The 23,026-nt window shown below is 37.1% G+C and overlaps 1 protein-coding gene across 1 annotated transcript in view; it reads left to right on the top strand.

Moving 5' to 3' along the window:
• CTNNA2 (catenin alpha 2) overlaps positions 1-23,026 on the top strand; it is a 498,767-nt gene that overhangs the window by 137,942 nt on the left and 337,799 nt on the right. Inside the window, exon 7 of the mRNA XM_065633244.1 lies at positions 12,858-13,061. Coding sequence (XP_065489316.1) covers positions 12,858-13,061 — 204 coding nt within the window. The remainder of the gene's footprint in view (positions 1-12,857; positions 13,062-23,026) is intronic.

The raw sequence follows: 23,026 nt of genomic DNA, 5'->3' as shown, positions 1-23,026 counted from the left end.
GTGACACCTCCCTGGGGAGCCTGTTAGAGTGCTCCACCACCCTCTGGGTGAAGAACCTTTTCCTAATGTCCAACCTAAACCTCTCCTGGCACGTCTTCCAGCCATTCCCTCGGGTTCTGTCATTGGTCACCAAAGAGAAGAGTTTGACACCTGCCCCTCCTCCTCCCTTTGTTATGAAGCTGTAGCCACCATGAGGTTTCTCCTTAGTCTCCTCTTCTTCAGGCTGAACAAGCCAAGTGACTTTAGCTGCTCTTCATACAGTTTCTTCTCCAAACCCTTCACCAACTTCATGGCCCTGAAGTGGAGATGTAGTGCAGGTGGTTCATCTCATGTTGGACTGGACTTGTCTTCTGCATCTACGGCTTGCTGTCGTTGGGTCTGCATTGGAGATGGTAGTAGAAAAGGTAAATTATACAGGATCAAGGGAAGCTCCAGGATCGAGTAAGATATTGAAAAAAGGCAGAGAATGAGTATACAAATAACAACAAAAGGGAAATGGGGTTAGCGTTGGAAACATGACCGCAGGAAACGTGTGGATAGGTGTAGGAAGAGGTAAGCAAAGAGACTGAAACCATTCAGATCTACTGCAGGACCCAGAGGTTGACTCCAGTTCCATCGTACTTTTCAAGTAAATGAAACAGGACTACCTGCACCAACTATACTGATTTTATTTTTTTTTTAATACATATATTTCTAGATCTATAGTTTTTCATGTAAAATTATTGTGAGTCAAGCCTTCAGGAATTCTGTATGGTTTTGAGGGCCTTCTCAGCTCACAGTCCCCTGTTGGTAAAATCCTGAGAAAAATTTCCTTGTTTCGTCTGATTGCACTCTGGCTTTTGTTGGGGACTTTGCATTTTCTGGACAGCAGAGGTTTGACAAACAGTGACAGAAAACATGTGACTTCTCAGTCCCAAACTGATGATGATGCTGCTGCTCTCTGGAAAAGGCTGCAGTTCAATGCGAAAAGAGTCATTGTGCTTAGTGAAAGTAGATTTAGTGAAGACCACGCGGGACATCTGATAGAGTCCCCTGCCTCTTTGTGACAATATTTGTTCATCATTTTTCTCCTCAGGTAAAGACTTTTCTACTTTATGTGATGTTGCAGGCACCATGGATGTGTATGGGAGATGTATATCCATAGTATCGTGTGCTGTTCACAATTACATCTGGAAAAAAAAAATTCTCTTTCTTGAGAATTTTCTCTTCCTAATTTTAAGAAACTACATGGAAACTTTCTCCTCTTACTGAGGATGCAAAGACTGAAACTATTATTTTATCTGCTTTCTAACCATATTACCTATTTTGCCTCACTGCTTAGCTATTGAATGAGATTTATTCACACCTAATTTTGCAACAGAAATGACATTCCCTAAACTCCAGGGAAAGCCAAAATTTAAAGCTGCAATGGTGGGATGATTGTGAATTTATCCTTACATTACACAAGCAAGAAAGCAAGAAAAAATACCAGATTAGTAAAAAGATGGTCAAGAAAAAACTTTAATTTTTATGCTGGCAATCTATTACTGCAGCAAGGGAAAGGAAGTTTCTGTTTTCTAGTGAAAATAATTTTACAGTATATTTACTTTACAGTATCAGTTATATTGATTGTGATCAGTTTGTATTTGATATGAAGTGCATACTAAACCTCACATCATATGAAAAGATAATTCTTCTCTACTAAAAATAAGTTCACAGGTTTTTTCCATAATATTTACCACTTCTCAGCCTTCGTTATTTCAAATTTCAGAATCAGCTTTCTGTGGCTTAACGTGTCAAATAACAGCAGTGTAAATCTTCTGAATACTTTCTCAATCAAAATATCATCACATATAACAGAAATAATTATTCTACCTATTTTAAGCACTTCAGCTATTGTGTTGTAATAGGCATCATCTTAATTGTCATACTCTATACAATGGTGACTTGTGGTGTAAAGTCACCTGTGAGTTATTAGCAGTGAAGTTTTGGAAAGAGTTGTCATTTATTGCTTCTCAGAGATAATTTATGTAGAAATGAGGAGAGTTCAGAGATCTGTTTCTTATTAGATTTGCTGCTTGAAATCGCTCTTTGAAGTTGATTGATTGCAAAAGCAAGTATTTAATACCTCACTTTTCATCCTTTCACTTAAATGTTCCTGCTTTAATTTTAGATCATTTAAATCCAGATATTCCTGGGTTTTTTAGTCAAGTGATTTATTAGTAAAATTTAGTATGTATTTTATGCTCATTAAATATTTCTGGGTTCTTACTGCAACTAAGGATGCACCTTCTACCTCCCCTCATGACACTTTCCCAAATTTATTCAATTTAAGTAGAGAAATTTGTTCAGAACTTATTGTGAATTCTGAGAACATTCTGGTTTCTCTCAAGAAATGTCAGTTTTGGTCTGGCAAGACCGAATAGAGAGGGCAAAAGTAGTATTTATTGGGCACTTGGGGTCGCTGATGAGTAGGAGAGTGATTTCTTAAGTTTCTGGAAGCGTAGCTGTGTCAATGGGATGTGCTGACAACACTTTCCGAGCGCTGACCACTGCCAAAATTCAAATTCTAGGAGTTTCAAACAGGGCACCCTAGGATACTTAGCATTTTAAACAATTCTGAATATTTTGCTTTAGATTTTGACATGAAAAATTAGGGTAATCATTCTTGTACAGTGCCATGAGGATTAAGCACAACAGTTTTGTAAATATGAAGATGTTTACAATGTGTCCTCTACGGAACCATAAAAAGGAGTGTTTCTGTGTTTGGAGCAAGGCTTGGATTGTCTACATTAGATTATGAGCCAAGGATAAAATACATTAATAAAGCTTCTGACTTAGAAAGGGGAGGAAAAAAGGAAGGAAAAAAGGACCAAAAAACTTGCTCTCCATTGATGCTGAAAGCAAATATCTGATGTCTTTGGCATTGCTCCAGAAAGAAAACATCAGAACTGATGAGATGGCTTAGCTGACTTACTTTCTCCTCGAGGTTTGTGTTTGCGTGTGTGCATCTAATGAATTGGCAAGATCAATATCTTTCAACGGAATAAACGGATATTGTGTTTGTTAAAATGTATATATATATAGTGCTTGCTTTAAAACTTGTTGATCCGAACAGTCACACTCTATACTTGACGTTATTTTAATATTCCAGTGATTTATTGTTTCTGCATGTGCTCACACATTGATTTGTCTGTAAAGTTGCTCCACATTACATCTTGAACTGCTGGGCCTCTGTGTCACCCCTTTATTCTCCAATTTCAAAATCGCATTGAGTCTTGAATAAATATAAAAATAATTTGGTCTATAAAGAAATTGATCTGATTGAGAACTGAAAGAGGTGGTTAAAATTAATTTTGGTACTTGAGGTATTTCTATATTTGGGATAGGTCCCGGAGTACTGAAAATGAACCATTTTTTGTTATGAGAAGGATTTTAACAGAAAAATTCTGGGCAGAGTAACTCAATCTTTAATAAATTTTTGAACATTGCAAGTCTACTGTTTGGAAGATGACTATGTTTGATGAGAAACAAAGTGCCTGGTGACACTGGACACCATTCTCCAGGCTGTAAAATGAAGTTCATACTTAATCAATGGAGTATCGTAACATATTTCTTGAAGACATCAATAATCCTTTAGGAATATTTTGCAGGGCTGGTGAATGCAGTGCTCCTTAAATGCACTGAAAGATCTAATAAGTGTGTAATGAAAAAAAAAAATGCGTAGAAACTGAAAAGACATGCTGTTTAGGTAGAACAATAGCAAAGGATGCTTTTTTGTAATAAAATTAAGAGCAGTCAAAATGTGACATAAAGCAAACAGAAGAGATGCTTTGTTGTTCAGTGATTACCTTTAAAGTGTTGTTGCTTTTTGGACAAATAACTGCACTGGGTGTTCAGTCTGAGAATGGATTTTGTAGAATATCTCAATTTACTTGTAAATGTTCTTCAAAGAAGTGATTTGTGATGCCGGAGATAAGGATTAAGTGTGACCTTCAGAATAAGAATTGAAACGTGTTGGATTCAGTATTGAAATAATAAGAAACAATTGCAAAAATGTTACTGCATGGCCCACACAGCAGTTTAAAACTAGACTTGTTGAGCTCTGGTCTAGGGAAGCACAACCAAATGGCTATTTCTGTATAGTGACACATATTGAATTTAAATAGGGACACGTGTGTTAGCGTAGACTGGAGAAAGTGTGTTGCAAATTCAGATGACCTGATATATGACTTTGAATGAAATACAGGTTATTTTTTCTTGCCTCGTGGAGCTCAAGTAACTTTTAAACTGGAATGGCGTCAAGTCCATCATTTAACCTGTGAAGTCAACAGGACTGCATCCCAATGCTTCAAAAGCTCCTACTCAGTAGTGAGACTCTTTGGCGCTTTCTACACTCCTTGGATGTTCCCCAAATGGGGAAAAATCACAGACTAGTCATCCCTCACATGTTGAGAAAGTAGTGAACAACAGTGTAAGGTGTTTCACAATACGCCTAAAAACTTTAGCTGTTTGCAAAAAAAAATTTCCACGCAGAACGGGAGTTTTAATCTTAGTAGTGGGCTTTATGACATATAATTAACGTTTTATAAGTGCTTGTGTGCATGTGGGAATGTCTGGATAGTATTATGGATATGGCAGCTCCAGAGTACGAGGGGCAGCACTGAAAATAAGAGGATTTTGGCATGAAATGTGACCTTTAAAAAGTGAAGCATCGTTTCTTTTTGCACTTAGGATCATGCCACCTTCATTCACCTTTAGCAGTGAGAATGGGGCTACTCGTCTGTATTTTCTGTGTAAGAGCACCATCTAGTGGATTTCTTCGTTTTTCTTTATATTTTTTTTTTCTGAAATGCTCCTGTGTAGTAAATTATTATTGTAAAAGATTTAGCAATCAAAAATGCTCTTTCTTAGTTTAATCATACCATGTTGCTACCAGTTCTTTTGACGGTAGAAAAAGTAACACACCAAACACAGCAGGTGCTTTGTGTGTTTTCCTGTCAAATACAGTTAATCTGTTTGTAGTAGGACAGTAACTGGTTTATTTACAAAGGAATTTTTGTAGTAAATAGTCATCCAAACAAATTTGGTAGAGATATTAGAAACACACAAAAGAAACACACTTAAAAAAACCCCTAATCAACGTTTCTATAGAGAAGTGTGTTTTCTGTAGCAACGCAATTGTTCCAGTATTATTCTATTTATTACAGTTTGCCTATTTTGTCATTAATAATAAAAATGAATATCTGAACTGTTAAATGTAACATGTATTAAAATTTTGTCAGGTTATGTATAATAGCTCAAAAATAACACTTAGTGACATTTTCCAATTAGACTACACTTAGTAATATTTTGAGTATCTTTATTTAGCACCTCTGAGACACTTGTGTAATTCATGTGTGTGATCACTGCACACCAGAAATGCTTCTGGGAAACAATATCTCCCTTTGTGTTTAAAGAAGGGACTTAAGAGCTGTGTTGGAGAGGGGCCAGAGGAGCCCCAGCAATGATGCGAGGCTGGAACAGCTCTGCTGGGAGGACAGGCTGAGAGAGTTGGGGGGTTCAGCTGGAGAAGAGAAGCTCCGGGGAGATCTTATTGTGGCTTTTCCTGACTTAAAAGGGTCGATAAGAAAGATGGGGACAGACTTTTCAGCAGGGCCTGTTGCGATAGGGCAAGGGGTAATGGTTTTAAACTAAAGGAGGGGAGATTCAGGCTGGACATGAAGAAGAAATTTTTTGCAGTGAGGGTGGTGAGAGCCTGGCCCAGGTTGGCCAGAGAGGTGGTGGCTGAACCATCCCTGGAGACATCCCAGGCCAGGCTGGATGGGGCTCTGAGCAACCTGAGCTGGTGCAGATGTCGGCACTGGATGAGCTTTGAAGGTCCTTTCCAACCCAAACTATTTAACTATTCTAAGACTGGGGGGGGCTATGGAGGTGTGGGTGGTTGCTCCTGCTCTTGGCTCTGCCCTTCTGCCTCATCGTGATATTAATCAAACTACAGGGCGTTTTAAAAAGATGGACCCAATTTCGGGTTACAGTCGTCCTCAAGTTGGGTCCGTCTCTTTGAAACACCCTGCACTATGAATTTAGTCATCCCACTGTCTCAGCAGGAAAGACAGTCGCTTACTGCTTTGAATTATTTCTCTTTTCTTTTAACACATCAGACCAGCTGATCGAAAGCTGCCGTGCTGCAGTGGAGCGAGCAGGGGTGTGTTTCGGGGAGCTGGAAAAGGCAGAGAAAGGGGGACCCTTCTCCTCCTCCCCAGGGCATTGCACTGTCACGCTTTTCATATTTATTCGAACTGCAGCTGTGTGGTGTGTCTGTGAAATGCAGCATAGGGACAGGTAGAAACATTTAATTTATCACTAAACAGGAGCTAAATAACCTTGCTGGCGCTTTGGGGGGGGTGGACAGAAGTACATAGACCAAATCTGCAAGCTCGCTGCATCTGTTTTCACAGTGGCACAGGCTCTTCTACTAAAGAAATACATTGAACACTCTTATTGGTACTGTCTTGTCTCTCAGGTTGTTCTGAAAAACTCTCTCAGTATATTACATTCTCCTTTTTTACACAAAGAGAGTTTTTCATACCGCCTTGTAGTTGCGACATTGTTTATCTAATTAATGGGCATTTGTCACTGAGTTTTTGGTTCCCTCTTCTGACATGGTTCACTTTGCGGTGGCATTTGCCTTAAAACCTGTGTTTTCATTGTGCTGAATCGCTGAGAAGCATGCTGCGAAATGGTCTTTGCCCTGAAGGTTTTATATGCTAAATAAGTGAATTAATGAAGTATGAAAAGTGAATCAGAGGAAAGAATGTATCCTCTCTCCAGAGTCACACAACAGATTAATACAGGAGTGAATAAAGGAACCCCCAAGCCCTAAATTCTAGATTCCACTAAGGTGTCTCTTCTGTACTGCGATACTTACCATGGCACATGATACCCCACTTGACTTTACTGGGCTTGCCTTAGATGTAAATTTTTGGAAAACTGTTATACGGAAGTTTGTAACTTGAAAGATATGTCGGTTCTGTTTAGGATAATTGCTCCACCTGCAGAACTTGAGGTAGGCAGTGGTGTGATTGTAGCTGCTGCTATATCAGTTTTATGCTACTACATTGTCTTGTACGAGCAGTTTTCAAACTTTACTGGTTTTTTTTTTCTTCTCCCTTTAGAATCTCATATTAGAGTCATAACTGTATTATTATGCCCTCAAAGACACCTTTCCTGTCTTTGAGAATATCAGTCTGAAAAATCAATTCAAATTTGCTTACTTCCATAGCATGTTTTGTTTTTTTTTTTTTTTAAACTTTTTAGTGTTGTGTGTTTGTGTATTTTCTGGTTGGTAATTTTAAAATGTTCCATTTCTTAAATAAGAAGGTTGTTTCCCATTAGAACAGAATAAGCTGATGTTGCACTTCTTTAATATGATTTGATAGTTTCTTTTAAAATACATTTTTACTCACTTATGGCAGGAAATTACTTTTGTTTAATTGGGGGGTTTGTGTGTTTTAAAGACCAGAGCACAGTCAATTGTTTAAAGGGCCAATTAAAAGCCATCATTGCATTCGTCATCCTTTTACACCATAGAAAAATTAAAGAAGCACAAGGAAATATTGATTTCCTTTTTGTTCTCTCAGTCAGCAGTTGGATGGGAGGTAATTGAGTGGGGAATTATAGAAAGAAGTATCTATACTACTGCATTAGTAAGAGCGTAGACAGTAGCTCAAGGAAAGTGATTTTTTTCCCCTATATTTGGCACATATGAAACTGCATCAAATCTTCCAGATCCATTTTGAGGCTTCCCAGTGCAAGGAAAACTGATGGACCTGGATCCAGCAGAGACCAGAAGGTGATGAGGGGCTGCAGGACGCGATGAATGGGGAGGGACTGGAAGAGCTGGGAACTTTTCAAGCTGCCAAATAAGAGGCTTTTTGGAGGGATCTTGTCGGCATCTTCAGCTTCTTAGTAGGATGGTGTTGGGAAAATGGAGGTAGAATCTACTTTGAGGGCTGCAGTATTGGGATGAGAGGCGCCTGCCTCAAGCTGACTGAAGGAAAATTCTGTCTGGATATTGGGGAGAAAACAAACAAAAGCAAAGCAACATACCACGAATGTGATCAAACAGTGAAATGGGGGGGGAGAGGTCTGGAATATCTCTAAGGATGGAGATTTTATCTTGACTGGATGAAGCCCTGAGTAACCTGGCCTGATGTTGAAGTTGTTTCTGCTTTTAATGAGGCATTTAAAGCAGATGACCTCAAGAAGTCTATTCCAAGCTAAATTATTCAGTGATTCCGAATTTCCATTCTTCATGAGCTAAGGAGTGATGGGCATAGAGATCTCTTCTTATTTAGGAAAAAAATCCACTAATGTGTTCCTTTTTTGTGTTTTACATTGAGGAAAGTTGGCTTAAATTAATTATGCACTCTCAATGACACACACTTTATTATTTAATATGTAAATGGTATTTGCATGTAACCTGTACAGAACTTCCTAAATTAATTCATGGATTATGAGATAACTGCTTGTGAAAAGAACAAGTTGGGTTTCAGTGATCAGAGATATTGGAGATATTTGCTCTGCAGACAGTTCATCCCGAAGGCTTGAAAAGAATGGAAATATTTCAGGAATACGATCTTGGTAGGTCATTGGATCTCCTAGAAGATTGTGGAGTGCAGCGTCTTCAAAAGCCTCTAAGAAGAAAAATATTATTCAGGACTTGCTGAGAGGTGTAAGATCTGCTGTCAGAGATTTGCTGTGGACGTGGAGAATCTGACACCTGTGGCTATAAGGAAGAAAAGAAATGAAACACGCGGAAAAACAGATTATGTTGTTATAAGTGAAACATGGAAATTGCAATAGTGCCGTATGGATGTTGTTTTGATTGAGAAAAGAGGTTTGCTGCAAGTACAACGTAAGTTGGCTATCAGAAACTCTCTGCTCTCTAGTAACATGTACTTCCCGTCTTTGTTCAGGACTAGTTTTTGTGGTCATTTAAAAAAAAAGAAAAGAAAACAAAAAAGAAAACAAAAAAGAACCTTGTGCATTAACATTATCTTTTAATGGTCATGTATTTAAAACAAAACCAAACAAACACAAGAACCCAAACAAAACCAAACAAACCCAAACAAAACCAAAGCAAACAAACCAAAACCAACCAAGCAAAAACCACTAACAACAACATTGGAGTAAGGAAACCCTGAAAATAATTCGAAACATTCAGCTGATTATTTTTAGAAATTTTTACTAATGATATAATTTGCTGAGATAGTTCATTTGACGCCATTTCAGTCTCTTGCTGTTTGTGGCAAAAATGATGAGATCCGGGGCTGTCAGTGAGGCAGCTGGTGGCTCTTGAGCACCTTTTGTGCCCCATTGTCCCTGTCCTCCCCCCGGGATACGGTGGCTCCTCAGTTCACCTCCCCCGGCTGGGGGGACAGGAGGGGTGGGACCCCCGGTCCATAGAAGAGTCATCAGCCCAGGAGGTGCCCAGGACCAGAGAAGCTTCTGGACCAGCTTGTGATGACCACGGCAGATCCGACTGGGCCGTAAAATGGAGCCCCCAATGAATTCCCCCTTGGAATGCTCTGGGAACAGTGGGTCTGTGAACAGGGTCCCCCCTGAGATCAAGGGTGGTGTCTAAGGAGACTTCCCAGGACTGAGAGCCCTCTCTTCCTTGGTGAGTGATTTTCGTCTGGAAATATCTATGAGTGAGCCCTTGCCCACCTTGGGCTAGCGATTATTTCTGCTGGGTACCCTTGAGTGAAAGCGGCTTCTTCTTTTTGTGTCTGCACGCTGTGGAGGGTGTTGGTCTCTTCTCTCAAGTACTAAGTGATAGGACCAGAGGAAATGGCCTCAAGTTGCGCCAGGAGAGGTTTAGATTGGATATTAGGAAAAAAATCTTCCTGGAAAGGGTTGTCAAGCATTGGAACAGGCTGCCCGGGGCAGTGGTGGAGTCACCATCCCTGAAGGGGTTTAAAAGACATTTAGATGAGGTTCTTAGGGACATGGGTTAGTGCTGGACTTAGGTTATGGTTGGACTCGATGATCCTGAGGGTCTCTTCCAACCGAAATCATTCTATAATCCTATGATTCTATGATCCTCATTCTTGTGTGGTTGTACGGAAATATTATCTCCAACTGGTATCGAACCTGCAGTTTATTAAATGTTGCCAGAGTGCTGAATAATTTTGGATAAACCCCATTTCCACTTGGTGCTCCACTAAACAGATCTGGTCAAAATAAAGTCTGTTTGGAGCTTATTGCCTGCCTAAATTGACTTCTGGCCTGCCTCCGTGACACTATTCCTGAATTAAATATGCTGTTGTGAAAATGAATGTAAAGCTGATTTTTGAAAATCCCAATGCTTATGAACAAAAGTGTGTCAGTCAACTCTATTCTTTAAAGTATTATTGTTTGATAGAAAAGCACAGCTATATAGATATGCATAAGCCCAGCTCCTGGAGAAGCAGTTTGTGATTTAGATGCTTGTAAAACTGCTCTGCTTACTGCTGTGAAACACAGACCCTGAAAGTCACATGTGAGATATTATTCCACATTCTGGGTAATGCTGCATTTATTTCTGTGAAGTCAGCAGTCTCTAGAAACAATATGGTATCTAGTTAAAATACTTCTATTTCTCCCTTTTATTTAATAATGAGTCTTCATAAATTTCCTGACATCGTGTTTGTTACTATTTAACTGCTACGGATTCGGTTAAGTTATAGATTTCTCAGAGCTTGATCCTCTCTCTGTGTATAGTAATGAGAGTTATCTTTTTTGTGCACGGAGTTAATTGGAAGTTTTATTGAGGAACAAGATCTTTTATAAAAGCTTTGTCCCACTAAATGAAAGAAAATGTATTCACTTGGGATCAGAATTTAGCCTGGAATAAGTTCATTTGAGCATGTTCTGATTTGTAATAAATGGATACAATTTTCAACATTAAAGGCAGATGTTGGTTATGTACTATATTCCTAAATCCTGATTTACATTTTAATACGCTGTGTTGTATTTTTTCAAATTAACCGCATCATTTGGCTTGTGCTTGTTGATTGCTCTTGGATATTAAAAGAAATAGACTAATCATAATGTTATCAAAATGTTGTGAAAATTAAAATGGTTCATTAACAAAAATCCAATGTGCTTTAAAATAGGTGTGATTATTAGAACACAGAATGCTTAAACTTTTCCAGATCTGCCTCTTATATTCCTCTTTCTTCGTTTATTTTCTTTTAAAGCTCAAATAAGAAGTGCGTGGCTTACAGAGCATTTTTAGACAATATGCAATTATGAAACTGATTGGTATGATTGCAGCAAAAGGTTACTGAATTACATGGTGTTGTTAATGTGCCTCTAAGTGCTAGCAGGTGATTATTTCTTTTGTATTTGTTACCTTGAAATATGAAGGGAGAAAAACAAGTCAGAATATAATCTAGCGGTGACATAAACTTCATAATATCACATAAGTTTCTACACTAATAGAGTAGAATCTATGCGGTTTGGCTGTCGTTGCTATTTGGTAATAAGTTTGATATATAAAGTACACAAGTGTTTATCGGTGATCATAATTTAACAATGAAAATATCAGCAATAGAAAACAGATTTTTCTTTTCTAGTGGAGCAAAGACATTTTCCTAACCAGTCAGCTATTTCTCAAATTAAAGATGTTTTTAGGCTGTCTTCCTGTAGTGCTTTCTTTTTAGGTTTTTCCTCATTTAAAACCAAACACAAATATCTTGCAAAAGCCTTTTGAAAGAGACTTTTAAAAGATGCACTATGGAATGGGAATCAGAGGTATTTCACATTTTTATCTAAGTGTGATTGTCTAATAACGATAATTTCTTCATTTATTTTCATGTTATATTGAGGCAGTATAATAGCATTTTAACTGTCTCCTGATAAAAATATTCAAAATGAAGGAATTAGTTAACAGAGAATACTCTGCTTTCTCTTCAGTTGTAAGTAACTTGCACCTTTCATATGAATTTCCTGAGTATTCAAGTAGACTTCAGAAGATTCAGGAAAGAGGAACGTTAGTTTATCTCAAGATTAAATATATATATGTATAATATATGAACACTACAGTAGTTTGTGTTGAATTGTTTTTAACCATATGCTTCCCAAATACTGGTTTGAACCAGTTGTGTTGCTCTCGACAGAAGTCTTTTATAACAATAGGTTGTGCATTATTTTTAATATTATTTATGTGCTGAGATTTTAGAGCAACCGGCTACTTCTATAATACTGATTTTTCAGGAATCTGAAGAGAAGCTGCCAAATTCATGTATACTGTGATTAACTTACAGAAGATGTACCCATCGTTAACCAATTGACGTGAGATAAATGCTTCCTGACCACCTGCAAAACGAGGGGATATTTTTCAAGTTTTAGATCCTTCTGCATGACAAGAGGGAGAGAGAAGATTAAGTAATACATTGTTTAGAAGCAGAGTGCTTAGTTTATATTTAACTAATAATTAATAGACGTATTGTAAGTAAGAAACTAAACAATTATAACTAAGATCATCAGTTATTTCTTAGTATAGATGTATTGTATGTCAAAATTTTCAAAAATCGTAATGCATATGTAATAATTATGTGAATATAAGCAATGCAAGAGCATCCAGTCACTGGAGCACTTATGGAGAATGATCCCCAATGTTTCCCAGCACGGATAAAATAAGGAATGCCACTTAAAAGTATAATTGACTCTGCTGTTAAGTTTATTTCTCCATTTCATGGTAGACAATTTTACTTATTATATGTGAAAGACTAAAAACCCCGTGAAGCCGCTGAAATAAGAGACACTTAAAAAATACCGAAGACCCGTGTGCGCTCCTAATTTTTCCACTTTTATTTTTTTTTTTTTAGAACAAAATTATCTTAGACCCGATGACTTTCAGCGAGGCCCGTTTCAGACCGTCCCTGGAGGAACGGCTGGAGAGCATCATCAGCGGCGCGGCGCTCATGGCCGACTCCTCGTGCACACGCGACGACCGCCGGGAGAGGATCGTGGCCGAATGCAACGCCGTGCGGCAGGCCCTGCAGGACCTGCTCAGCGAGTACATGAACAACGTAAGTCGTACGCTCTTATTCCTGCCTTCTTTTTCAGGAAATGATTCAACCTTTCTAAGCCTAATGTTACGACTTGACCAAAAACGCGAAGGCATCTTTATACCAGGAGGAAATGTAATGCTATTTGAATTATTTAGCTTGGTAATGGTAGTGCTGTTTGAATTATTGAACTTAGTAGAGGTAATTCTTTTTTGAATTATTTAGTTTTTTAATATATTGCAAAGGTTTGAGAGAAGTTTGGTACATTCAGAAGCTCATGGGAATGGTTTTTTTTACCTGCAAGTGAACTCCATGCTCCCCATAGCTTTAGGATTAAAGTTTCTTATGTAATAAATATCCAACAAGTATTTTGAGGTAAAATACTCTTTTTAATGAAAACTACTGGCAAGCAATGTAAGTGGAAAACAGCCTAAGAATTATTTTCTTAATGAAAGTGAATACAGTTAATTTCCAACAAGATTTCCACTGTGAGGTAGTGATCGTTGTGTTTATTAGGATATTACTCATGTGAGATTGTGTGGGTTAAACCTCTGAAGGTCTTCTCTTGTTGTTGGAGCTGTGAAATACTCAGTTGCTGTGAAATTAGTGAGTTCAGTTGCTCACACAAAGAAACATAACTGCAGTATCTTAAATACAGCTGTGTGGGTTTCAAAAGGTGTTAAATTGTTCTACCTGTCGTGCATAACCTTTGCTCTGCACAACTTATCCCAGAAAATTCTCTCTGCCTAACATTGTGTATTAAAACTCCTAAGTACTGTCACTGTGTCCTTTGGTGATGTGTGAAAAAGTCCTAAGCAACATCGACGACCTTTTTTAAAATGGAAATGTTTGCAAACAGGTATCAAACTCAGCATCCTGTTTCTTGCCTGTCATTGATACTGAAGCATTGGGTGGCACCTTTTGATCCTATTTTATTAGAATCGTCAAAATAACACTGAAGAGACTGCTCAAGGATGAACTTTTAACATTGTTATTTTCATTGGTACTGTTAGTTGGTAGAGTACCACTAGTGCAAAACTTCAGTCCTTTTATTCAGTCATTTTATTGTGTAGCTCAAAATTAACTCTTACATTTTTTTAAGTTATTATTCCACATAATAGAGTCAGCTCAAGGAGTAGCTCTTTCTGATGGTGCACAATTTAAAAGCGTGTATTATTTGCTTTTTGATTTTTATGAAGTGATAGTTGAAAGGTTCTTGTACTGTGAATGAAGGCAAAGTCTGTGCTGTTGTGTTATGGGTTAGAAATTATCAAGAGAGCATTAAATAACAGGTGATGAGACTGGTGAAAGAGAACTTGCTGGCTTGCTTCTTACATAATTTTGCTTTGTAGAACTATTACAATAAGGTGAAATCTTCAAAGGTGTTTCAAAAAAACTTTGAGAACTAGTGGATTTTAGCTTCTTATTTTACTGTGATACCTCTTCTTAAGTACACAGGTTTTTGGTAATCATGCATTTTGTCCTCGGACCAGAAACATTCTTATTTTATTTCTGACCACATTTACAGAGAAAGGAGAGTTTTAAGTGGCCGTAGGCGTTTATGACCACACTGGTGATGTCTAATAGAGCTTCATCATTTTCACCTAAACACGTAATGGTGTGAGCATCTTTTTTTATGGTTACCGTTATATGTTTCCTCATTTTTTTTCTTTTTATATAGTCTGAGCTGCACAATTCCGATCAATTTTGTTATTTCCTGCTTTGTATTAGAAGGTAAACACTTTAATCTATTTTTTACAGCTATTGAGTAAACTTTTTAAGAACTGAATGTATACTGAAGTTACATAAAGTGAAGTACTTCTGATTCGAACACATCTGGAATGGTAGAATTTGAGAACGATATTGCATTAAATGTTGTCCTCCAGGCTGATCTAAACAGATACAAGGGATGGGATTCAGTTTACAGATTAAGACACCTGAATTTAGGTTTCTTTACAGAAGTACAGGCAGTTAAACTAAGGGTTACAATTTCGTTGTTTAAAGATAGATGCCTAGTACCATTTTAAATTACCCCTTTAAATAGTTGGCTGCTTGTTTGAAGAGAGGCTTCTCAGTCTGCCCTTCAGAAGTATTTGGATCTACCATGGGTCTTGTGTTGTATCTATCAGCCCCATGCCCATGTCATGGATGTTCTAGGGAAGAACCCAAGACTCCCACCTTTTTTTGAAACATTTGAGCCTCAGTTGCTTAAATTCCTGTTATAATTGATGGGGATCAGTATCAATACTGGAGATGAGATAAATACCGCCAAGGGAACCTGGAGAGCCATTTGGATGACTCAGTGTTATAATCTAATATAGGATAAGTTAAATAACTCTAGACACCTCTGACTATGTTAACTAAATCCCCATTAACTAGGACAGAAGATTAAATACCTCGCTTGGAGGCACCTCCTGTTTCGGCATCTATCTAGAGACTGAATTTCACCCATTTGTTTGCCGTGGCAGAAATTTCTTTTGATTTAACCTTTTGCTTGAAACCTGGGGATGGATTTTCTTGGTTTGCTGCAATGCTAAACATGTTCATTCTGACAAAAGATTTCACTTGGAAAGTTTTTTAAAAGTTTTGATAAGTTTCGAAAGGGTAAAACTGAAAAGCGCATACCAAACATGACATGTTTATAAGTCTGATGAAGCGTTGCCTGGACTGTCAGAGCACGTTAGCTTTGAGATGATTTGGTGAAGATGGACATCTTTAACATCTTCTGCCCATATCGCCTTAAACCAGCAATCCTGCTGTTGCTTTAAAGCTTTGAAATTAGTTGGATATTAATGTAGTTTTTGTTTTTCTTTGCTGTTCGATATCTGGAAAATGATGGATCATCTTTTTGGCAGATGATTGATGATCAAATATGCACGCTGCTTTTGATGGTCGCCATGAGATACAAAGAACATAGAACAAATTAAATTTTTTTTTTGGTCATATTTGAAGTATAAAGACAATGAAGTGCAGAGTATTGGCAATGTACTGTACAGTCAATGTTAGTTCAATCCTTCTCCGGCTCAAAATTGTTTCACTCGAGTTATCTACTTCTATGATTTCAGTTCAGGGGTGTTTCTTTTTATATACATTTCTATTTTTTGATCGTTAAATAGATTCTATATTCCCTTTTATCTGTTGGATATTTACACTGCAAAGTCCCATGTAAATTAGTTGTGGTTTATAGTCTGTCTTGTCTTAAATTCTCATAGAAGCTAAGTAAAATATCGAGTGCAAGAGAACATATTCAGAATGGAGATGTCGTTCCCAAAGCTTCAGTGATCTTTTTCCCCAGTGGATGGGCATGAATGGGAAATGGGGAGGTTTACAGGCAGCTGTATGAAATACAAGGTTGACTATGCAATTCTGCATATTTTCTAGCCTAGCGAATGCTGAAGGCGATGCAAGGAATAAAAAGGGTTTTCCCAGGTTTTGTGTGCAAGAAAACGTAATCACTTCCAACTGAACGATGTCGGAACTTCTACCTTTCGAGTAGTATAAGATGTATATATATATTAAAAAAACCCTCCTCCGCTTGCAGACCACCCCCTTGTGCATCCCTTTCTTAGAAAGTTCCCTGCAGAGACACATGTGTCTTATCTTCTGTGCTCCTGCCGGGCTTTTTAAGTACATCCATCATGTCTCCTGGTGTATTCTCTGCACCTGAGATCTGTTTTCTCTCTAGCTGTTTTATCAGACTTTACTGGATCAATACTTTCTGCTACATAAGAAGGGAAAATTTAATACACGCGACAATGTTGTTTTTCCCACTTGTCTGCTCGGTTTTTATGGATCCATCACAGACTAACAAGTAGATAACGATATTCTTACCATTAGATATATGCCAGGAGTAAAAATCCCTCTGTGTATTATCAAGAGTTTTACCAGAGAAAGTTAAAGCTGGTTTGCAATTCAGAAAAGTAGACAGAGAGATGTGGCAGATAATTTTATCATTTGGTGACGAGAGGACAGGCCTGGTGAAACAAAGATTCAAGACGTGAGGCATAGAGATACGAGTTTAAAAAAATTGCAGATACCCACTTGCAAAATGTTGGCTACCAAATTAAAATACGAGAATAAATTCCGTGAAGAGGAAGATACTCATCTGCAGATTTCAATGCAGATGGATAACAAATAATGCTGGTTTTGCAGTTGTCATTTCTGTTAGAAAGGTTTCAGGAAAAGTGACAGAAATGTATTTCAAGGATTGTGAAAAAACATGGTTGGAGAGGTGTGTTTTGGTTCCTCCTTCCTTCTCAGATAATGTCGAGTTCTTCCATTTCCTACATGTCAAGTAAGATATTTTTTTTTTCTTTTCCCAAGTTGTCTTCACAAATATTCAGAGTTCTGGTCCCAATTCAGAGGTTATTTAAGCAATAATTGTTGTGAGAGGTTTTTGAGTTATTATTGCTGCAGGAAAATTAGTCCTTAGGATCTTTACCAGTTCTATGAATAATTATGCATTTGTATATTATATATTGCATCGACTGGAGTCTCACAGTACATAAGCCGTCTGCAACAAGTTTTATCGAGATATAAACGGTTTCATTATTGTTTGTATGTCTGGTAATATGTATTAGTTTCATTTGTCTTATCAGTAACTGTCATAATATTTTCTCAGCATGGTGTCTATTATTTCTATGCTGAACTCAACTGAACTTTAAAAACTTTTATTTCTGGGAAGGAGGGGCAGGAGGACTCAGCCATATGACTTTATTTTTCTATCTCTCCCAGAAAATTGCTGGCTTTTGACTCTTATGTACGCGTGATAAAACTCATCATTTATTTCAAAATAAAATTACATTTCTAGACTTCTGTCCTACAGTGAAGAACTAAATACGGCTCCACAGAAGCTCTTAATACAGTCGCTTTCCATTTGTCTGAATGAAAAAGAAAAATCATTTAAAGGATGGTTAGCTCTGATTGTGGTCTAGTTTCCCGCTGCTTTACTCTCCTGGATCCTTCGTGATTTGTATTGCAGGCTGTCAGGGAACAAAAATCCATGAAACCTGGGAGTGCCAGCTCCTAAACTCAGACTCTTGGATTAGAAATACGCTGCCAAACACATATAACCAAACGCTGGGTGGCCTTTCTAGCAAGCATCAGGGTGCTGCTGTGTTGATGTCTGATTAAGAAAGGAAGAAAATTATATCTTTTGAAAAATATGCTTAAAAAAGGATGATTTGAATTCCCTCAGACACCATCAGTTTCAAGCAGAGACAGTCTGAATTTTGGGTGGCTGGGATGTATCCAAGAGAAATCTGGAGAGCAGTCGACACGTGAATAAGCCACGGCTGTTCAAGACCTCTGCAATCAGCTGGATGCTGCCTTGGCATTAATTCAAGTTCTCGTTGGAAAAGGCATTTCCTATCTGGTTCAAACACAAGGTTTTGCTCTCAAACCTTTGGGCTCATCATTAAGCCAACCTTCATTCTCACACCTTCCATCTCCTTTCCCCCAGTTCTCCTACTCCCAGCCACTGCCAGCGTTTCAGAAGATCTTGTGTGTGTGTTTTGTTATTTATTTTTTTGTTTGGTTTTGGGTTTTTTTAATGGTAGTTGGGGCCCGGGGACAGGGAATATTTCTCTTTATCCAAGTGGAATGAACAGTCCTTCATTTGAATCCCTTGTATTACTACTGATGATTTAACGTATAGACATGAGGATGAGAGCACTGTAGAGCAGGCTTCTTGTTGTTGTTGATATTTAACTGATATTACCATAGGAATAACATTGCTTAGTGTTTTCTCATTGTAATCTTTTTCTCTAAAATTACTACCCATCCCTGATGTCTCTTCACTGTAAGCGAGATGCTATAGGCTCTAATTCCTCTTTCTTACAGAGAGAAAAATGTCGTATCTTGAAAATGCAAAATATAAGAACAAACAAGAAAACACAAGTCTACAGGCAGTTTTGCTTCACAAATATATCAGTAAAAAATTCGAATTGCTCCAAATAAAATTATAGTGCTGCAGTACATGAGAACAAAGTGTCCTTAACAGGCAGCTGAAGTTATTGTACTTGATTGGAGAACGAAAAACATGATAGCAAATGAAAATCAATAAACTCTCAAGATACTGTCAGCTTCCATATTTAACAGCTTCATCTAAATTCATATTTAAGAGAAAAGTAATAATTCTTGTGTACGTTGCAGTTCTGGTGCTGACTTGCAGAAGGTTAATCTGGGCGACAGTGAGCAGTAAATTCCAGTTACGAGACAGAGAAATGTCTGAATCTGTCCTGAAATGAATGATCAGGGATGGGTGACAGGATGGACTGACTTACGACCAGCTCAGCAGGACAATATTTCCACTGGCACCGTTGTTGAATTCCCAGCTTTCTGAGTAATTTTAAAAATAAAATGGCTTGCTTAAAGCTTCCTGCTCCACTTCAAGCTGGAGATAAGCTATTTTACTATTCACTTTGCTCTTTTAGAGGCTATACGAGCAGTTTTGTCTTTCATAACTTGGAAGAAACAAGTAGAAACGCAGTAGTTATGACTGGAGGAACAGGATGTGTTCCCAAATGGGCAGATGTTTTATGAAGTGTCACAGCATTGTTTCTCAGGCAGGTTACTATTGCACAATGAGTTTTGGTTTCTTTGTTCACTTTTTTTTTTTTTTTAAGTCTGTGTTTGTTTTATTTTTCCTAGCAGAGCCAGAGAACCATGCTGATATTTTCCATGAGAAACAAATAGAAAAGCTCTGTGAGAAACTAGGACTTTATGGCTTGGAAATGACAAATATGCCAACAATTTATCTTGACTTAAGGTTCTGGTGGTTGTAAATTTACACAGCCCTGTGGTGCTTCATCTGTTTGGACCAGCAGATTTTTAAATTTACTGAATTAATATTGATGGGAGGAAACGCTGTTTCTGAACCACAGTACTGATAGCTTTTCTGTGGGGGTGTCCACTGGAAACCGTTTTTTTAGGTGCTTCATTTATGCTCTTTGTCTTCAAAAGCAGACCATGATATGTCGTGAGAAAAGCTTTGTATTTCTTGTTAAAATGTATGTAAATCACATGAGGATTTTTGAATCTAAAACTGAATTGCTCTGATAGGTTGAGTGATGTTACTGACAAGATATTTCCTTCCAAGTTAGCATGGAAATTTTCAAGAATGCCAGTAAATCCAACCAAGTGCCTGCATGCGAGGACTTCTTTTTTTACCTTATTTTATATCTCTATACAATTAATTAAGCCCAGTGATTGACTTGAAGGGTTAGAAAAACAAGGTCTAAATCAGGCTACATTCTAATGCTTCGAAGACTTATCTTCCTTATTATCACTTTATTGATATTTTGTTATTAAGGAAATTGCACTTTTTGGGATCTGTTTAAATCTAGACATACTCCAGAATAGTTTCTGAGTAATATTTTGTAAAGCAAACCGCCTGATGTAGATCTGATAAGAAATGACAGAGCTCCTTCTTACTACTTGTGTGTATCTGGTCTGTTGCACTCAATATTCCTGTTGCTTTGGATACTATGATTTGGACTGTTGTCTGAACCATTTGGTTCTCAGCTGCTCATGATAATTTTTTCAGCTTTATGTATTTTATATCCCACAGCCTCTTCTTTTATTGGAAATTAGTAGAGAAGCCAAACAGAAAGCAAGGCAGGGATCAGTATGATTTTTCAGCAGGTGTATGCTATGTCCACAGAAAACAAGCTTTAAAAAGTAATATGTTGTGTGTCATTCTAAAATACCTCTTCTTATTCAGGTGATATTACACGAATATATTGCCCAAGAAGATCATGTAAACTGTGTCACTAGGTGTTTTTAAAGAGCAGGTAAGAGGAATGATATAAGTACATCTGATCTAGATTTGAAGACGATTAGACTAAGTGAAAAAGGCCACATTTTTAAAATTTTTTATGATCTTGCATTTAAGTTGCACACACACTGCTGGTTTACCTTTTCAAAGGCTTTCTCACTTTTTTATTGTTTTCTCTGCAGCACCTTGCCAAGAGCAAGATTTTTTAGCATGTTGGTTTTTTTGTGTTGATCACTAACAGAGCAATGAGAAAGACAATTCCCACTTCCCTTCTCAAAATTCTGTGAGTTGAAAAAAAAAAATCCAAATCCCATCTGAAAGAGACAAATATAAAATATTTGGTTTTCTTGAAAGTGCATGTTGTTATATGCCGATATGGGTAGACTCATAAAATATTTAGGAGACCTGTGAGAAATTAAGTACAAGGAAAATGGAGATGGAATAAGATTAATGAAAGATGTCAATAGAATTGACACAGTTTTGTCCACACATATGCAATACCAAAGTTCTTTCTGTTATCTTGTCTAGGTTCCACTGCAATGTATTCCAAGAAGTATTAAAGATAATTGTTATACATTTATTTTCAGCTGCTATGAAACAGTTTGTAAGAAAGATTGAAAACAATATATTTTCAGAAAATAATTATAGCTATATATAGTAGTAAATATAACTTTGTAATGATAGTAAATTGTCATGTGACCTAAGTTATGGGAAATTTTAAAAATACAGATTGACCAGATTTACAATTAAAGCAGAAATAATTGTCTTCACAACTGTGTTTTTGATGATGGTGGTGGTGGGTTTTAATAATCTTCATCCTTTTTTGCTTCTCAGGTCCCAGTATATCTATACATATTTAAAATTAAGACTCTGTTAAGTTTCAGTGGGATTTAGTCACAAGTTTAAATATTTTGCCCAAGATTATTATACTAACAGTCCCATTTCCTTGGGGTCATGAGGGCTGACAACTTCTAGACCATCAGTTCAGCCTGAGATATTTTATCTTTCCTGTCCCTTGTGACATCATTTTCAATTCACTTAAGAAAATAAAAGTTAATCCAACATTAGCTCACTCAACTTCTAAGAATTATATTAAATAATATATATTTCTCGGTGTCTCATATAATCTTTTAAAATCATTAATATGTCCAATATATTCCAAATGTCTATCAGTTTTTTTTTTTTTCCTTAAGCTAGATATTCCATTTTTTTCCTGTCTCTGCCTCTAGAAGTACTGGATGCCTAATCAGGAAACACTGTTTTTCCACATGTAGATTCAAATCTTTCAGTCTCATAAAGAATTGAAATATACAGGAGGATTCTATAAGTTATATTTGTTTCTTTCTTTGCTGTTTATCTTAGTAGGAAGGAATGGCTAGTGGTCAAGTCACAGACCTGAAAATAAAGTTATTTGCCCTTTATCACTGATTTGGTTTGTTCGTATAATGCTTAGTCTTTCTGGGGATCTGTTACTCCAGCATTAAAATTGGCATAATGTCGGTCTTAATTCATTAAAGTGCCTTCACATTTCCACATAAAAACAAATTCTGTAATAATACTGCAGTACTTGAATAATTATAGTATTTAACTGTTCGAGGGTGTGTTTAATGTCTGTTTCTTTGAAGACATAGGATTTATCTCAATTTAATTTCTTCCTCTTTAAAGACTACCTGAATCTCCTTAGCAAGTGTATTGAATGTTTGCTATAACTGGGCAAATAATGAATTCCTTTGGTTTGCCTGTTGAACTGAAAACTGAGAGAAGAATGACACGGGATGGAATGAAGTGGGCAAAAGAGTCGTGGGATCATGTGGGATTTCATTGCAATTATTTTGTTTGTTTCTAACGAACAAACCCAAACTACTTTCCTATAAAATGTGATATTAATTTCCTACATGATATAGTTTGGAATAAATGATTTACTAAGTGGACTCCAAGTTCTTCAATAATTTGCCCTCAGAAAACTTGCCTTTTCTGACAATTTTTTTAATTATTCCTGTTTGTTCTACCTCATATATGTATGTATGCATACAAAATGCCTGGCTATGCTTCCGATACCTTATTAGAGTATGTGCCCATTTTCAATTCACTGGATTCAGCCAAAAATATTTCCTAAATATATATATATACACATATCTATTTTTTTTGCATTTTTTCCAGTGATTTTCATGTTTTCACTCATTTTATTTTGCATTAATTATTTGTGGGT

This window comes from Caloenas nicobarica, chromosome 4 (assembly GCF_036013445.1).
Source record: "Caloenas nicobarica isolate bCalNic1 chromosome 4, bCalNic1.hap1, whole genome shotgun sequence".
Classification (NCBI taxonomy): domain Eukaryota; kingdom Metazoa; phylum Chordata; class Aves; order Columbiformes; family Columbidae; genus Caloenas; species Caloenas nicobarica.
Note: the sequence above shows the minus strand (reverse complement) of the source record. Positions and strands in the feature narration are given on the sequence as shown.